The sequence below is a fragment of the Cervus canadensis genome, chromosome 33, assembly GCF_019320065.1.
Source record: "Cervus canadensis isolate Bull #8, Minnesota chromosome 33, ASM1932006v1, whole genome shotgun sequence".
NCBI classification, from domain to species: Eukaryota; Metazoa; Chordata; class Mammalia; order Artiodactyla; family Cervidae; genus Cervus; species Cervus canadensis.
In genome coordinates, this window is record NC_057418.1 from 20,435,334 (window position 1) to 20,449,475 (window position 14,142).

General features: G+C 39.9%; 1 protein-coding gene and 1 pseudogene across 2 annotated transcripts in view; both read left to right on the forward strand.

Annotated features, from left to right (window-relative positions):
- SASH1 (SAM and SH3 domain containing 1) overlaps positions 1-14,142 on the forward strand; it is a 983,107-nt gene that overhangs the window by 722,012 nt on the left and 246,953 nt on the right. The window contains exon 1 of one of the 2 annotated variants that reach the window (XM_043457239.1): positions 4,193-4,311. The exons of the other annotated variant lie outside the window; for it this stretch is intronic. Within the exon in view, the coding sequence (XP_043313174.1) occupies positions 4,291-4,311 (21 nt within the window). The 5' untranslated portion in view covers positions 4,193-4,290. Of the gene's footprint in view, positions 1-4,192; positions 4,312-14,142 lie in introns of those variants that run through there. 2 annotated transcript variants of the gene reach the window in all.
- On the forward strand, positions 11,242-13,279 carry LOC122434080 (annotated as a pseudogene).

The window sequence follows — 14,142 nt, forward strand, 5'->3', positions numbered from 1 at the left end:
CTATATCAACTTGTTCTATATAATAATCCTTGTTTTAATGTGCATTCACTATGCTCGTTTCTTCGCATTTGCATTTATTTTTGATAAAGTGCCTTAATAGAATCAAAGTAGCCTAACTTTTTGTGATATGAAACAATGACACAGTACTGCTTCATTTTTTCTGATTTGGTGGAAAGTTCTTAGGATTAATAAGAGGATGTGTTGTAAATACTTGGATTGGCATGCCCTATAAAAGAGCTGGTAGGGTTATACAGAGGTGACCCCCAACTCTTTAGCTGAGTCAGCATGTGGTACCTTGAATGAGAACGGAGTCGTGGGTATCCTCCCCCATCACTGGACTTCTCTAGGGTTTTATTTTTTGTATTTTGTGTGCTTTGTTGAATTAGTTGTGTTATGTCCTGTGTTGGAATGGAGAGGGCATTTTTAAAACTATTTTAATAATAATAATTAAATTATTATTTTATTTTAATAATAAAATAATAATTTTAATTTTCAAAACTATTGCTGCTGTTGGCCTTTCTCCACTGTCAACCCAGTCTCAGCGCACAGTCATGGATCACAGCCTAGTTGTGGTGAAGGGGCTTGCATAACTCAATGAAGCTGTGAGTCATGCCATGCAGGGCCACCCAAGATTATGGTCATAGTGAAGAGTTCTGACAAAACGTGGTCCACTGGAGGAGGAAATAGTGACCCATTCCAGTATTGCTGCCTGGAGAACCCCATGGACAGCACCTGAATATTCATTGGAAGGACTAATACTGAACACTTTGACTACCTGATGCAAAGAAAAGCCCCTGATGCTGGGGAAGATTGTAGGCAAAAGGAGAAGGATGGACAGAGGATGAGATGGCTAGATAGCATCACCGAATCAATGGACCTGAATGTGAGCAATCTCCGGGAGATGGTGGAGAACAGAGGAACCCGGCACGCTGCAGTCCATGGGGTCTCAAAGAGACATGACTGGAAAACAACAACAAGCACACGAGATAACGCACAGTCATTGTTCAGAGGACGCCAGTTCTTAATCTGCTTAATCTGCTGTAACAAAGTAGTTCCACAGATTGAGTGGCTTAAACAACAGGAATGTGTTGTCTCATCGTTTTCAAGACTGTAAGTCCAAAATCTAGATTTTGGCAGGGCTGGTCCCTTCTGAGGACTGGGAAGGAAGGATCTGTCCCAGGCCTCTCTCCTTGCTCTTCAGATGGCTGTCTTCCTGTTCACATGGCTTTCTGCCTATAAGTGTGTTTCTGTGTCCAAATTCCCCTCATTTTATAAGGACACCAATCACATTGAATTCATGCCCACTCCTAGGTGGCACTAGTGGTAAAGAACCTGCCTGGCAATGCAGGAGAAGTAAGAGACATGTGTTCGATCCCTGGTTTAGGACAATCCCCTGGAGGAGGGAATGGTAACCCATTTCAGTATTCTTGCCTGGGAATCCGGGGGCCAGAGAAGCCTAGCGGCTACAGTCCATAGGGTTGCAAAGAGTCAGACACAACTGCAACAGCTTAGTAGCACTGGTGATGTTATTTTGATTAAATCACCCTATCTCCAAATAAGGTCATCCACTAAGGTATGGGGTTAGGCCTCACCTTATGAATTTGGAGGGTGGCGGACACAGTTCAACCCTCAACATCAATATTATACATGATTTTTTAAATGTTTGTGTATTATCAAATTATAACTGAGAAATGTAAATAAGTATTGAAAGGAAATCTTAATTATTATGATGCTATGTAACAGGACTTTGGACTTCCCTAGCTCAGTAGTTAAGAAGCCGCCTGCCACTGCAGGAGACTCAGATTCTATCCCTGGGTCAGGAAGATCCCTTGGAGAAGGAAATGACAACCCACTCCAGTATTCTTGCCTGGAAAATCCCATGGCAGGCTACAGTCCATGGGGTTGCAAGGAGTCAGACAGACTTAGTGACTAATCAATAGCAACAAAAATAAGACTTTACCAGTATATCTGAGCTCTTTTCTGCAGGTAAGTGGGGATGTCCCACAGTTGGGGAAAAGATTGTATCACAGATTAACTGTGGATCTCTGCCTGATCTATAGTTGTTTTCAGGTGTACACTGAACTGAATTTATAGTCTTGATTTCAGTGCTTCTGAGAGTCAAACTCTAAAATAAAAGCTATATCCTACTGAGTAAAATTTCTCTTTTGATTATTGGGCAGCTAAGAGGGTGGAAAGACCAATGCCCTCCTTGTATAGATGAGGAGATGGACACCTCTAAGGGAGCAGTAAGGCTAAGCAGTAGCAGCCCTAGAACTAGACTCATAATTCCTGCTTTTTTTTCTTACCACTTCACACTTTCCATCTTCCACACCAGATGTTCCCCATCTTATCCCCATCTTTCAAAACGACTCACTGTTTACTAACAGTGACTTTCTAACAGTTACTAACAGTGACTAATCTGACTTTTCCTTATTTCATTCAATTAAAAACAATCAATGAATCCCAATAAATTTGCTAGGTAAGTACATTATTAATGCCCACGAGCAGGATAAGAATTCTGAGGAATGCCTTAGGTTACCATTTTCCCATACCCATCAAGCCAATATGTGTGTTTGTGTGTGTGTGTGTGTCTGATTTGGATAAGCTGTATTAATAGTTTTCTTTACTCTTCAGAGCCAGCTTTTCAGCTGAAACTTCCCTTATGACCATACTTATATGTTTCAGGGTGGAAAAAATTTTGTCTGAGATGTCCAGCTTGTGGCCATTAATTATTACTCTTAAAAACAAAAGAAGGAAGTGGCCTTTACCTTCTCTTTTCTACCAAGGCTTGATTAATGCATCATTAATGCATTAACCTTATAACTGACATGTAAAGTTTGGATTCTAGAAGCCGCCTGCCTAATTCGGCTGATGGAACTGTGGCCTGGGCAGTGGCTTGCCCAAAGCCACTCTAGTTAAAGAGATCTGGGGATAGGTCTCTTTATGTTCCATCCAGAATTCTTAACGCCCCCGTATAATGCTGCTTAATGGTTATTTAGCACATGTGTAAGCTAGTGGAAAATTTAATCTGTCTTTCCCTATGAAGATAAGAGAAACAGCAGTCCTTAGTGTTCATTGGTAGGTGACTTTTTGTTATGCCACACTCATTAATGTTAAAGAATAGACTGTGTTTTCTAAATATGTTATTTACTGTGACTATTTCCTAACTCTTCACTAATGTTTCTGTCTGTTTGTCTGTCTACTCTGTTGTGTTTGACTTTCTATGACCCCATGGACTGTAGCCCGCCAAGCTCCTCTGTCCCTGGGATTCTCCAAGCAAGAATACTGGAGAGGGTTGCCATCTTCTACTCAAGGGAAATCTTCCCGATCCAGGGATCAAATTTTTACCTAAACTTATTTGTGTCTGCTTCTATGGGGAAACACACACTGACTTTTAATATTTTAAAGTTGTATGTAAAACATTGAAAATTTTCATTTAATAGTCTTAAAATTTTGCCCTCAGTTGTTTTGTAAGTTAGTAGTTTCTTTTAACCTCTTTTCAGGGTTATTAACTTGGGTTAAACTATATTAAGCAACAGCTATCTTTTTTGTGTGTGAGTCTAAAATCCTGGTGGATGAGCCAACCCTACAGAGTGTCTCAGAACCAAGCGTGCTTTGAGTTGTAGGCAGTTCGTGCTGTGGGAATGCTAATTGTAGAACATTAAACTTATCGTGTTAAATTGATTTCTGGATGTTTCTCTGTGGAAGTCTTGAAATAGTCCTCCCCTTCCTTTCCTTGAGCCAAGAAAACTCTGAACCAGAACAATTCAATTTCAATTTGTGGAAAAACTCTAATCCATGAAACAAACACAGTGCTAAGATAGATGGGGGGAGGAGGGCAGCAAGGGGCGGGGGGAGGGGGAGACAGGGACATTTTGATCACTTTTGCATGTTACTAAAATATCTGAATTTCTGTTTCATTGCTCTGAGATGTATTTACAAGCTTTGTTTCTGAGGAGTATTTGCAAGCTTCATTTTAAAGCCTGGGAACCTCAGGAGCAAAACCTTCTTTTGAGCCATAGTTCTTGTGTTATATGTTAAGCATTTGGAAGGAACCCCAAGGAGGCCTCAGGAAGCAGTTACTGCCTCTTGACTTATCATCCTGAAGGCGATTTGTTTTAAAGTTGATAATCCCTAGAGCTACAAGAGTGTCCCACATCTGCCCCGAATTGAAAACAGATTCCTATTAAGAGCCTTACATCAGCGCTGCGAATTCATTCGATCTGAGTCAGAAAGGAAGTTGGAGAACATTCGAACGTATGGCCTGATAGCAACTCGGCAGCTCCGTTCATGGAGGATCAAGATGGCAGGGTATGTAGGCTGTCTGTTTTTGAAATTTAAGACTGTTTTTCTGTAAGGAAGTATCCTTCTGACCTTTGGGCAGGAATACTCGGGAGGGGACCGTGGTAGCCAACAGGTATGAAATAACTTGGTGGTGGGATTTCCAATGCCTTTGATGAATTGATCAGAATTATGAGGGACTGGGAAGCCTCTGGAAGCAGAAATTCCTCTGCTAGGTTTTGTGTTTTTGTGACTTATCATTTACATAAAATACATTCAAAAATTATGTAGATATTTACATAAAATTCTGCCCCCAAGACTCTAAAACGATTCTGTAAGCCAAGAAAAGTTTTTACTGTTTAAGAGCCAGAGCTTTTCCACCCTCGGCTTATCTATGAAATTATCTGAAAATATTTCCTCACATGCCAGGAATGAAGGATAGAACTCTGAACTTCATATTCCAAGCCTCAGGGGACTGGGACCGTCTGATTAACTTTTTAGCATTTAATATCCTACTGAAGTCTTCTTCTCAGCTGGCTGAACAGCTTTTTCCCTTCTTTTTCTGTGGAAACAGCCTATTATAGAATGTGTGGTTCTTTTTCTTCTAAATTAAAAAGGAGATCAGATTTGCTCATTAAAACTGATTAAAGGAAAAAGAAGGGTACAGGGGTTGTGAACAAGGGTCTGAGGGCCCCATGGCTTGAGGCATGGATTCTGAGCTACGCTCTGCTCCCCTCACCAAGCCCTCCCCACCCCCTGCCTGGCTCCCGAGTTCCTTCTGGCCCCTTTTCCAGGTCTGGACTGGGCTTTGGGGAGTGGAGGAGGTCTCTCGGGTTATTTCCAGAGGACTATTCCACTCAGTATTTTCTCCGAGAAGCTGAGGACAGCACCTAGTCCAGGTGCTATCCAGTCGATACTTGTTGAATGAAAATAGAATTGTGGAAGGGAATCCTGGAAGAAGCATCAGTTTGAACATATGGAGCCCGTGAACCTCTGTTTAGGTTAATTTCCACTCCCCTCCTTGAGAAGATTGACACCAGAACTAAAGCCTAAAAGGTGATGAGTAATTGAGAGAAAAGTGCTAGAATGTCAGTCAGGGCAACTGTGTATAAAATGCGTGATTCCATGGTTATGGTATTAATAAAGTAAAGAAATGAAATATGAGTCTTGAGAGGTAACAATTGCCCTCCGAGAGGGTTCAGGAGTCCAAGGAAACTGGTGCATGAGAAAGTGAACAAACACAGCTGGTCGGCTTCCTCTTCAACTCAGTACAGATGTGCTCATCAAAAATGTTCTGACAGCACAAAGCCTGTTCCTGTTACATGTTCTTCCCCCAGTTTCAGAAACAATGTATTAAGAGCAGCCCAGTTGGCAGGTAAGATATTCAGTCCAAATGCCAAAATACTGTCCCCTCTTGACTGGCTGCCCACAGTTCTTGAAAGAGGGAAGGTATTTTGGATGCCAAAAATTGAGTGCAAACTGTGTCATGGGACTCTGCCCTCTTAATCCCAGCAAGACAGAGGCTCCCTTTTAGAAAAGGAAGCACATTTGGGTTTTTGTGCTAGAGGATGCAAAAAGATGTATTGATCAACTCAGACAGAAAGAGGAATTCTCAGGCTTAGAAACATCGCTCTGTCCCAGCTAAGGAGACTGGCAAATGAGCCTTGAAATCTATAGAAGCAGTTCCAGTTCAGATCAGCCTCCTCTTTGGCAGATGATGCTAGATATAGAGATATTTATATAGAGATAGATTTATATATCTTAATTTAACTAACCCATTTAACTTCAATCCCAGAGGGTTGGGAAGAAAATAAAAAGTAGGGTTGCAGAGACATCCAGGTTAAAACCTATATCAAAAATGTAATTACCATTACCTCAAGTAAAATTCACTTCGAGAAGTCTCTCTTGCCACATTTTGAGTAACAGAATAAGCAGGTCTTCATTTGGGGCCACATCTTCTTTCCTTGCCCCATATTTGAACATCAGGCAGGTCTCTAAGGCTGTTCCACCATGCCAAGTCACAAAGAGTTTTGTAAACTGTTGTTTAGAATTCAGAGCGCATTATTCCCCAGAAACAAGGTTAGGATCCCAGCTCAACTTTTGAATGCAAATTTACCCCCAAATATAGAGAATCTGTTACAAGGTTCTGGAAATGGACAGAAAGAACATCTATTATTTATTTTAAGGGTGTTGAAGAATAAATTTTACAGTGAACTGTAATTTTTAATGATATAATTTTACAATGGACTGTAATAATGCTTTTGAGAGCATTTTTAATATCCTTGAAAATTAAATTCTTGGCCTTGCACACCAGTCCTTTCTTTATCTAAACCCTAACCACCTATCCTTGGTGCTTTGTCTCCTCTTTTGAATGATACTCTAAGTCGGAATACTAGCAAACAATTTTCATGTACTTTTCCACCAACAAGGTTTTTTTGGGGGGGGTCTGGAATATCTTCCTCCATGTTTGGTTTCTGGCAAACTCTTGATCAACTCAAACATTAACGGAGTTTAAACTCCTCTATATTGCCTCAGACTCCTATTTCTTTCCTCCTTAGGCACAAACCCTGCTGAGAAAACTTTGCCCAATTTCAAATGGTTCCTTCTCTGACCTCCTAAAATATTAGAGATCATAGTTTTAAAAGTTCCCCTAGGAAGAGTTAGAAACACTCCTCCCCACCTTTCCTGCATTTTTCTAACACTTTGTAAGAACCACTATGTATTAATGTTCACCACATTATATTGCAAATTTTATTTATGTATTGTTCCTTTCCCTAGATTGAGAATTCCTTAAAGATAGGGACTCCTTTAGGACTTATTACAACCCTGGAATATTAAAGTTATTAAAAGGATAGATGGATGAATGAATGGATATGTGATTGGATGGATAGAGAATAGAGAGATGATTAGAAAGATAGGTGGATGAAAGGATGGATGGAAGAGTGAGTCTGTATAAATGGTTGGTTTATTTAGAGAGCAATGAAGAGCTATATGGAAACTTCTATGTTTTGAACTGGATTTTTTGTTTCAAGGGCATGAGATTAATGAAATTTGACCATTATTATTTTATTTCTTTGGTTATGTAAAGAAGGGATTATAAATAGTGGGAGGAGAATGGAGTTTGGAATAAGAATGCATGGGTTCTAACTCTAGCACTCTACTTCCCAGTTATGTGGTCTTGGTATATTATTTACCTCTCTATTTTTGTTTTTCTTCATCTGTAAGATGGGAGATAATACGTACCTTCAAGGAGTTGCTGTGAGCATTAAATAATAATCTAAAAGCTCTAGTCTAGTGTTTAACCCATATAAGGTAGAAGATAAAATGGTAGTAAAATATGGATCTGAATCTGAAATGGCAGACATAGAACTTTGAATGCAGAAGGAATCTAGGCCCCTCCTATCAAGTCTTGGACTCTCTCATTTTGCAATTCCCCCCTTCATTTTGATGTAGCTTGTCAACAACATGATTCAACCTTTTATCCACCACTTCCCTTGTCACTTGGGTAATTAAAAATAAGATAAAGTAAATTTGAAAATGTGAGAGAAGAGAAGAGGGCTCACGGGGGTTGTGAGTATCACAAAAACATTTTCCAAAGCAGAGTTAAGTAATCTCTGATGGAGGAAGAGGGTGTACTGTACATGCAAAATTAAAAAAAGAGGGGATGAGGAGAAAGCTGTTTAATGGAGCTGGCTGCAAAGTGAAAGGATGAGAACTTGCATTGTTGGGAAATTGCATTTCCAGGGTTATAAAAGGTGCAACTGCTGGTTGAACATACCTACAAATGCACTCCTATGTATCTGGAACCAAAAAGCACCTTGTGTAATTTCAAACACGTCACATAAATAATAATGATAGTAATACATTCTTAACTTACACTTAATATACCACTTACCAGGTGCTAGACACTATTCTTTACTCTTGAGACATATTAGCTCATTTCATCCTCACAAAAACCCAATGAGGTAGATACATAAAATCCTTGTTTTACTGATAAGGAAAGTCAATACACAGCTAGTCACATAAATGGCATGCATGCGAGCCAGTGGGAGAACCTAGGCAGTCTGGTCCCCGAGTCTACACAATTCACACATGAATGTACCTGCAGCTGACGTGGCTCCCAACACAAGCAGATGGCCAGTTCAGCCACCATGGTCAACAACACTGTTAAAAGCCACTTTGGTCACCATCCCTATGGATAGACTTTTCAAAATATAATTCTAATGCCTGAAGAGTTCGAATGATAGAATTTTATAACATGGAGGAACATTTAGTTCATTTTGCCCCGACTAGCCAGCTGTTTAGGCTGAGAATTTCCAGTAAGTCAGCTTCAGGGACACTGATCAGAACCTCTGGGACCAACAAACGATGACCTTAGCTACCCTCATAGCAATGCCGTCTCAGAAGGACATCATCTTTGTTCCAGATAATATCCAAGGAATTTGAAAGAAATTTTTCTTAAGTTAGGTTGACACCCCAATAGCTTTCTAAATATGAAAATAGATACAGATATGCTGTCTTTTTTTTTAAGAATCATCATTTTCTAAGATATTTGTATATTTATTTGACTGCACCAGGTCTTAGTTGAGGCATGCGGGATCTTTGATCTTCATTGCAGCATATTGGGTCTTTTAGCTGCTACACGTAGGGTCTTTAGTTGTAGCATGTAAACTCTTGGTTGCAGCATGTGGGATCTAGTTCCTTGACCAGGGGTTGAACACAGGACTGGCTGCATTGGGAACATGGAGTCTTAGCCACTGGACCACCAGGGAAGTCCCAAGAATCATCTATTTTTTGACCTTTAAAAAAAAGTAATAAAATATACAGTTTGTGAGCATTCCTAGGTTGAGTCTGACGGGTCCACATTCTAAAATAATTCCGTTACTCAAATTGCTCTGAGCAATTTGATTCCATTTTCTCCTATCAAAGATAGGGACATAGTCAACTAATTAACACTTTTAACAAATTTCACAAATTCTGATCCAAGGATGTGTTAGGCAAGCAGAAAGGATGTAATTCTCCCTTTTGCTACCTGTTTGAATTATTATAAGCATTTCTACAATTAATAAAGTAACTATGCATGTGCTGTAAAGTTATCTATTTCTCTGGCTGGTTTAGTCATTTCTATTTTAAGCCATTCACATGCCCCACTGATGTTTTAGGGAATAGTTTTTGAATGAATAGGTAGGTCAGCTTATTGGAGAAGTTGCCAGAAGTTTTGCCTGCCCCAAATACATCCACTTAATTACCCACCTGCGTTCTTTCCTTTGACTCAAGAGAACAAGAGAAAATAGCATTTGATACCTAGAATCACAAAAATAGGGAGCCAGGAGGAACTTTGTCTCTTCCTTGAATGGTAGTCGGGGGAGAGGAAGGAGGAAAAGAGGGAGGGGGTAGTAAGTGAGTTGCTTTGGCTTTTGTCTTCATTTTTTCCTCATCACAGTCTGGTTGGAGAATATCTTATGTAACATCAGTCCCCTTTGGAGCATTTCTACATCCGTTCAGGTGTCCTGGAAGTAAACATTAAATTAAATTAAAACTTAATTTAATTTAAACTCTGAATAAAAGGCTTTACATAAACTGACTAAAAAGAGCTTAACTATTCAAAACTAGGTCAGATAGAAAAAGGCACTTTCAAGTGCCCAAAACAATCCCATCATTTTTTAAAAATCCTGCAAGCTCAAGCAATACATAATATAAATGCAAAATTAAGTTAGATGTGCCCTTCAAGGAACTAATTTTTTTTTTTTTTTTTGATCATCAAACAGCTCCAAAATGCCAAGAAAATACAGGACACTAAAATGAAGTCCAGATTTTCAAACAGGGGTTGAATTTTATGCAAATTCTTCAGTGAGCAAGCAGATATTTCAGAAACTGGTTTTAGACCAATCAACTACCTGGCAGGATTTTTGTGAAACTAGGATGAAATTTAATGAATTTCAGTCTCCAAGTCCAATAGCACACAATGAACAGTTGATAGTATTTTGCTAAATGAATGCTGAAGAATTATTTTTTTTAATTTCTTTTATTTAAGCATAGTTGATTTATGCTATTATTTATTTCTTAATTTATGCTGTACAGCAAAGTGATTCAGTTATGCATATGTATATATATTCATTTTCATAGTCTTTTCCATCATGTTTTATCAGAGGATACTGAATATAGTTCCCTGTGCTATTCAGTAGGACTTTGTTGCTTATCCATTAAATATATATTAGCATCTGCTACACCAAAGTTCTCGATTCCTCCCTCCCCAACTCCCCCACCTTTTATTACCTCAATGAAGAACTACATCAAAAGAGTGTAGGAAAAGGACCTCTTGGGATAAGAAAATATGAAGAGCAGTTGTTTCCCTCCCCTTGGCAACAAGTCTGCTCTCTATGTCTGTGAGTCTGTTTCTTCCATAGATAAAATTTGTGCATGCCTGATAAGTTGCTTCAGTCATGTTCAACTCTGTGCAGCCCCACGGATCGTAGCCCGTGGCTTCTCTGTCCAGGAGAGTCTTCAGGAAAGGATACTGGAGTAGGCTGCCATGCCCTCCTCCAGGGAATCTTCCTGACCCATGAAACTGAACCTGAATCTCTTAAGTCTCTTGCCTTGGCAGGCGAGTTCCTCACTAGTGCCACCTCAGAAGCCCAGATAAAGTTCATTATGTCCTATTTCAGATTCCATGTGTAAGTGACATGTGTTATTTGTCTTTGTTTTTCTGACTTTTTTCACTTAATATGATAATCTCTAGGTCCATCAGGTTGCTGCCAATGGCATTGTTTCATTCTTTTTTATGGCTGAGTAGTATTCCATTGTATACATGTATCACACCTTCTTTACATTCATCTGTTGATGGACATTTAGCTTATTTTCATGTCTCGGCTATTGTGAATAGTGCTGCTATGAACATAAGGGTGCATGTGTCTTTTTTGAATTATAGTTTTGGTCTCAGATATATGCCTAGGAGTGGAATTGCTGGATCATATGACAACTCTATTTTCAGTTTTTTGAGGAACCCTCCATTCTATTTGCCATAGTGGCTGCACCAACTTACATTCCCACCGACAGTTTAGGAAGGTTCACTTTTGTTTGCACCCTCTCCAATGCTGAATAATTCTGAACTCAATAATTCTGAGTAGTCAAGCCAACTCAGCTATCCTGTTCGGTCTTAGCTGACACCTTAACACAGGTTTTTCCTCAGATTACATAAAAACACTACTTCCTAGAAAGAGCAGATCCCCAAAAAAGAGAAGTCCCAAATTTCTGAAACTTGTTTTTTAACCTTTTACAGAAGGGTAATGTAAGAGACATGACTGGGTTGCTCTGAGAATTAAAGAATACCGCATTTATCCATCCATTCATTCATTCATTTGCTCTTTTAAAGATTATTTTTCTTGTGTTTTCAGTGCATCAAGTACTGTTCTTGTGCTTGGGAAATAGAGGTCAGCAAGGCAGATGAGGGCTCTGTCTGCATGAAAATTACATTCTCCCACAGAGCTTGTGGCGTGTAAGTTCCATGTCACCGCTGTAACCTAGCACTCAACACCCCCTGGGGTGGGCAGCAGGCTGCCCTGGAAAGAGCAGTCAGCTTGGAAGGCAGATCAGCACCCAGTTGAATCCATGTTCCACGTCTTGTCAGCTGAGTTTCCTGGAGAAACTTTCTGAGCCACGGTCCTTGTCTGTAAAGTGGGTATAATAATGCCTACCTTGCAGTGATCCTGTGAAGATGAAATGAGAAATACCGAGGTCCTCAGTAAATGGTAACCTTTCGTTACTTTAATGAAGAGCTAGATGAAAAGAGTGTCAAAGAAGAAGGACATCTTAGGATATGAAAAGCTGAGAATCAGTTGTTTCCTCTGAACACATCCTACAAAAGATATACCTTTTCAACCATCTTTTAAATGAAAGGTTGGCATGGAGCATGTTAAGTATAATAATAAGACATAGAAGAAGCTTGATGTCTTGTTATACATAGTACATTGCATTGGACATATGCTGTTTGTCCCTCCTCCATCCACAACCCCAGTAAAATGAAAATAAGGGGGAAAATAAAAGCACAAGAGCAGCAATGATGGGGAAGGTGGATTACAGAAATGAGAAATGTCAAGAAAAGTTGAGAGATTGAACACAGATTGAGGGAAACAGTAGCAACTCTTGTAGAATACAACAGCAGAAACTGAAAATAAATTACGTGGGGGGTGGGGTCTGGAGAACACCCGCAGGAACCAGCGTATTGGAATCTAAGAAGGTTCTGGGAATGGAGGCCCCCAAAGCTGGGCTTCCAATTTGAGTTCCGGTGGCTCAGTCTTAGGTATAAACAAAGAATCATCAGATAACAGGAGAAAGCTGTAGACAATGAAACAGGTGGGGGAAAGGAGCTCAGAGGTAGCAGAGAGTGTGAGGGACAGAATTGCATCCAAAGCACACACTGAGGCTCCTTCTGCCATCTTGAAGCCTGCAGAAGCCTGCTGGGAACAGGGCTTCTAAAACAACAGGATGTCTGGAAGGCTGTGGTCCAAGGCCATTTTTGCTAGCTATCAGTGGAGTCTCTGGAGCCAGAGGGAGCACACAGCTCTTCTGAAAATTAAAGGTGTATATTCTCGAGATGAAATTGAATTCTATGTAGGTGAGAGAAGTGCTTATGTATACAAAGCAAAGAACATACTAACTCCTGGTCAGAGAACCTAACAAAATCAGAGTTCTCTACTTCAATTTTTTAAAATAAATTGCATAATTAAAAAAAAAAAAAGCAGAGTAGTCTGGGAAAAGATAGCTCATGTTCATGGAAATAGTGGCATGGTTCATGCCAAATTTCAAACCTTCCAGCTAAGGCCACTGGACACAGAATCTGTTGCCATGGGAACCTGGCAGACTACAGTCCATGGGGTCTCAGAGTCGGACCTGACTGAGTGATTGAGTGACTGAGCAAACACACCCTTCAAAGATTTAAGCTTACTAAAGAGTAAATAAATAAAAGCATGAATTTGTTCTCTTGTGTGATGTTTATATATATATAAACACACACACATATGGGATTCCCAAGTGGTTCTAGTGGTAAAGAACCCACCTGCCAATGCAGGAGACATAAGAGATGCAGGTTTGATCCCTGGGTTGGGAAGATCCCCTGGAGGAGGGCATGGCAACCCACTCCAGTATTCTTGCCTGGAGAATCCCATGGACAGAGGAGCCTTGTAGGCTAGAGTCCATAGGGTGGCAAAGAATTGGACATGACTGAAGCGACTTAACACACACATATACACGTACACACACTGAGGATGCTCAGTGAGGCAAGAGAAAGAAAAACACATACAGTAAAAAAAATAAATAACTTTCTGAAAACAAAAACAACTTATAAGAGGCTTAGAAGATAAAGTTTAGGAAATCTGCCAGAACTAGATAGAAAAATAGGACAGAGTCTCAGGAAATTAGATGATCAGTCCAGTAGATCAAATATCCAAATAATAAGTTCTAGAAAGAGAGAGCTGACAAAACAAAATGGAAGAAATCAGTGAAATAATAAACAAAAATTTCCTGAAAGAGAAAGACAGGAGTTTCCTGATTAGAGAGACCCACCCAGTACCCCACATAGAGAATAAAGCACATCATTGTGACATTTCAGAACACTAGGGGTAAATAAAAGACCCTAAAGGCTGCCAGAAAGAAAAATTAAGGTCAAATAAGTCATCAGGAATCTGACTGGCATTGACTGCTCAACAGTAACCCAAGAAACCAAGAACAGTAATTTCCAGATTCTGAGGTGCAATGATTGCTGACTTAGAAATGATCAATTATGGGGTGGACTGAGCACATATAAGGGGTCAGATGTTGACATCACTTTCAGCCCTTTCAACAAGCTCCTGGAAGACTTGCTCC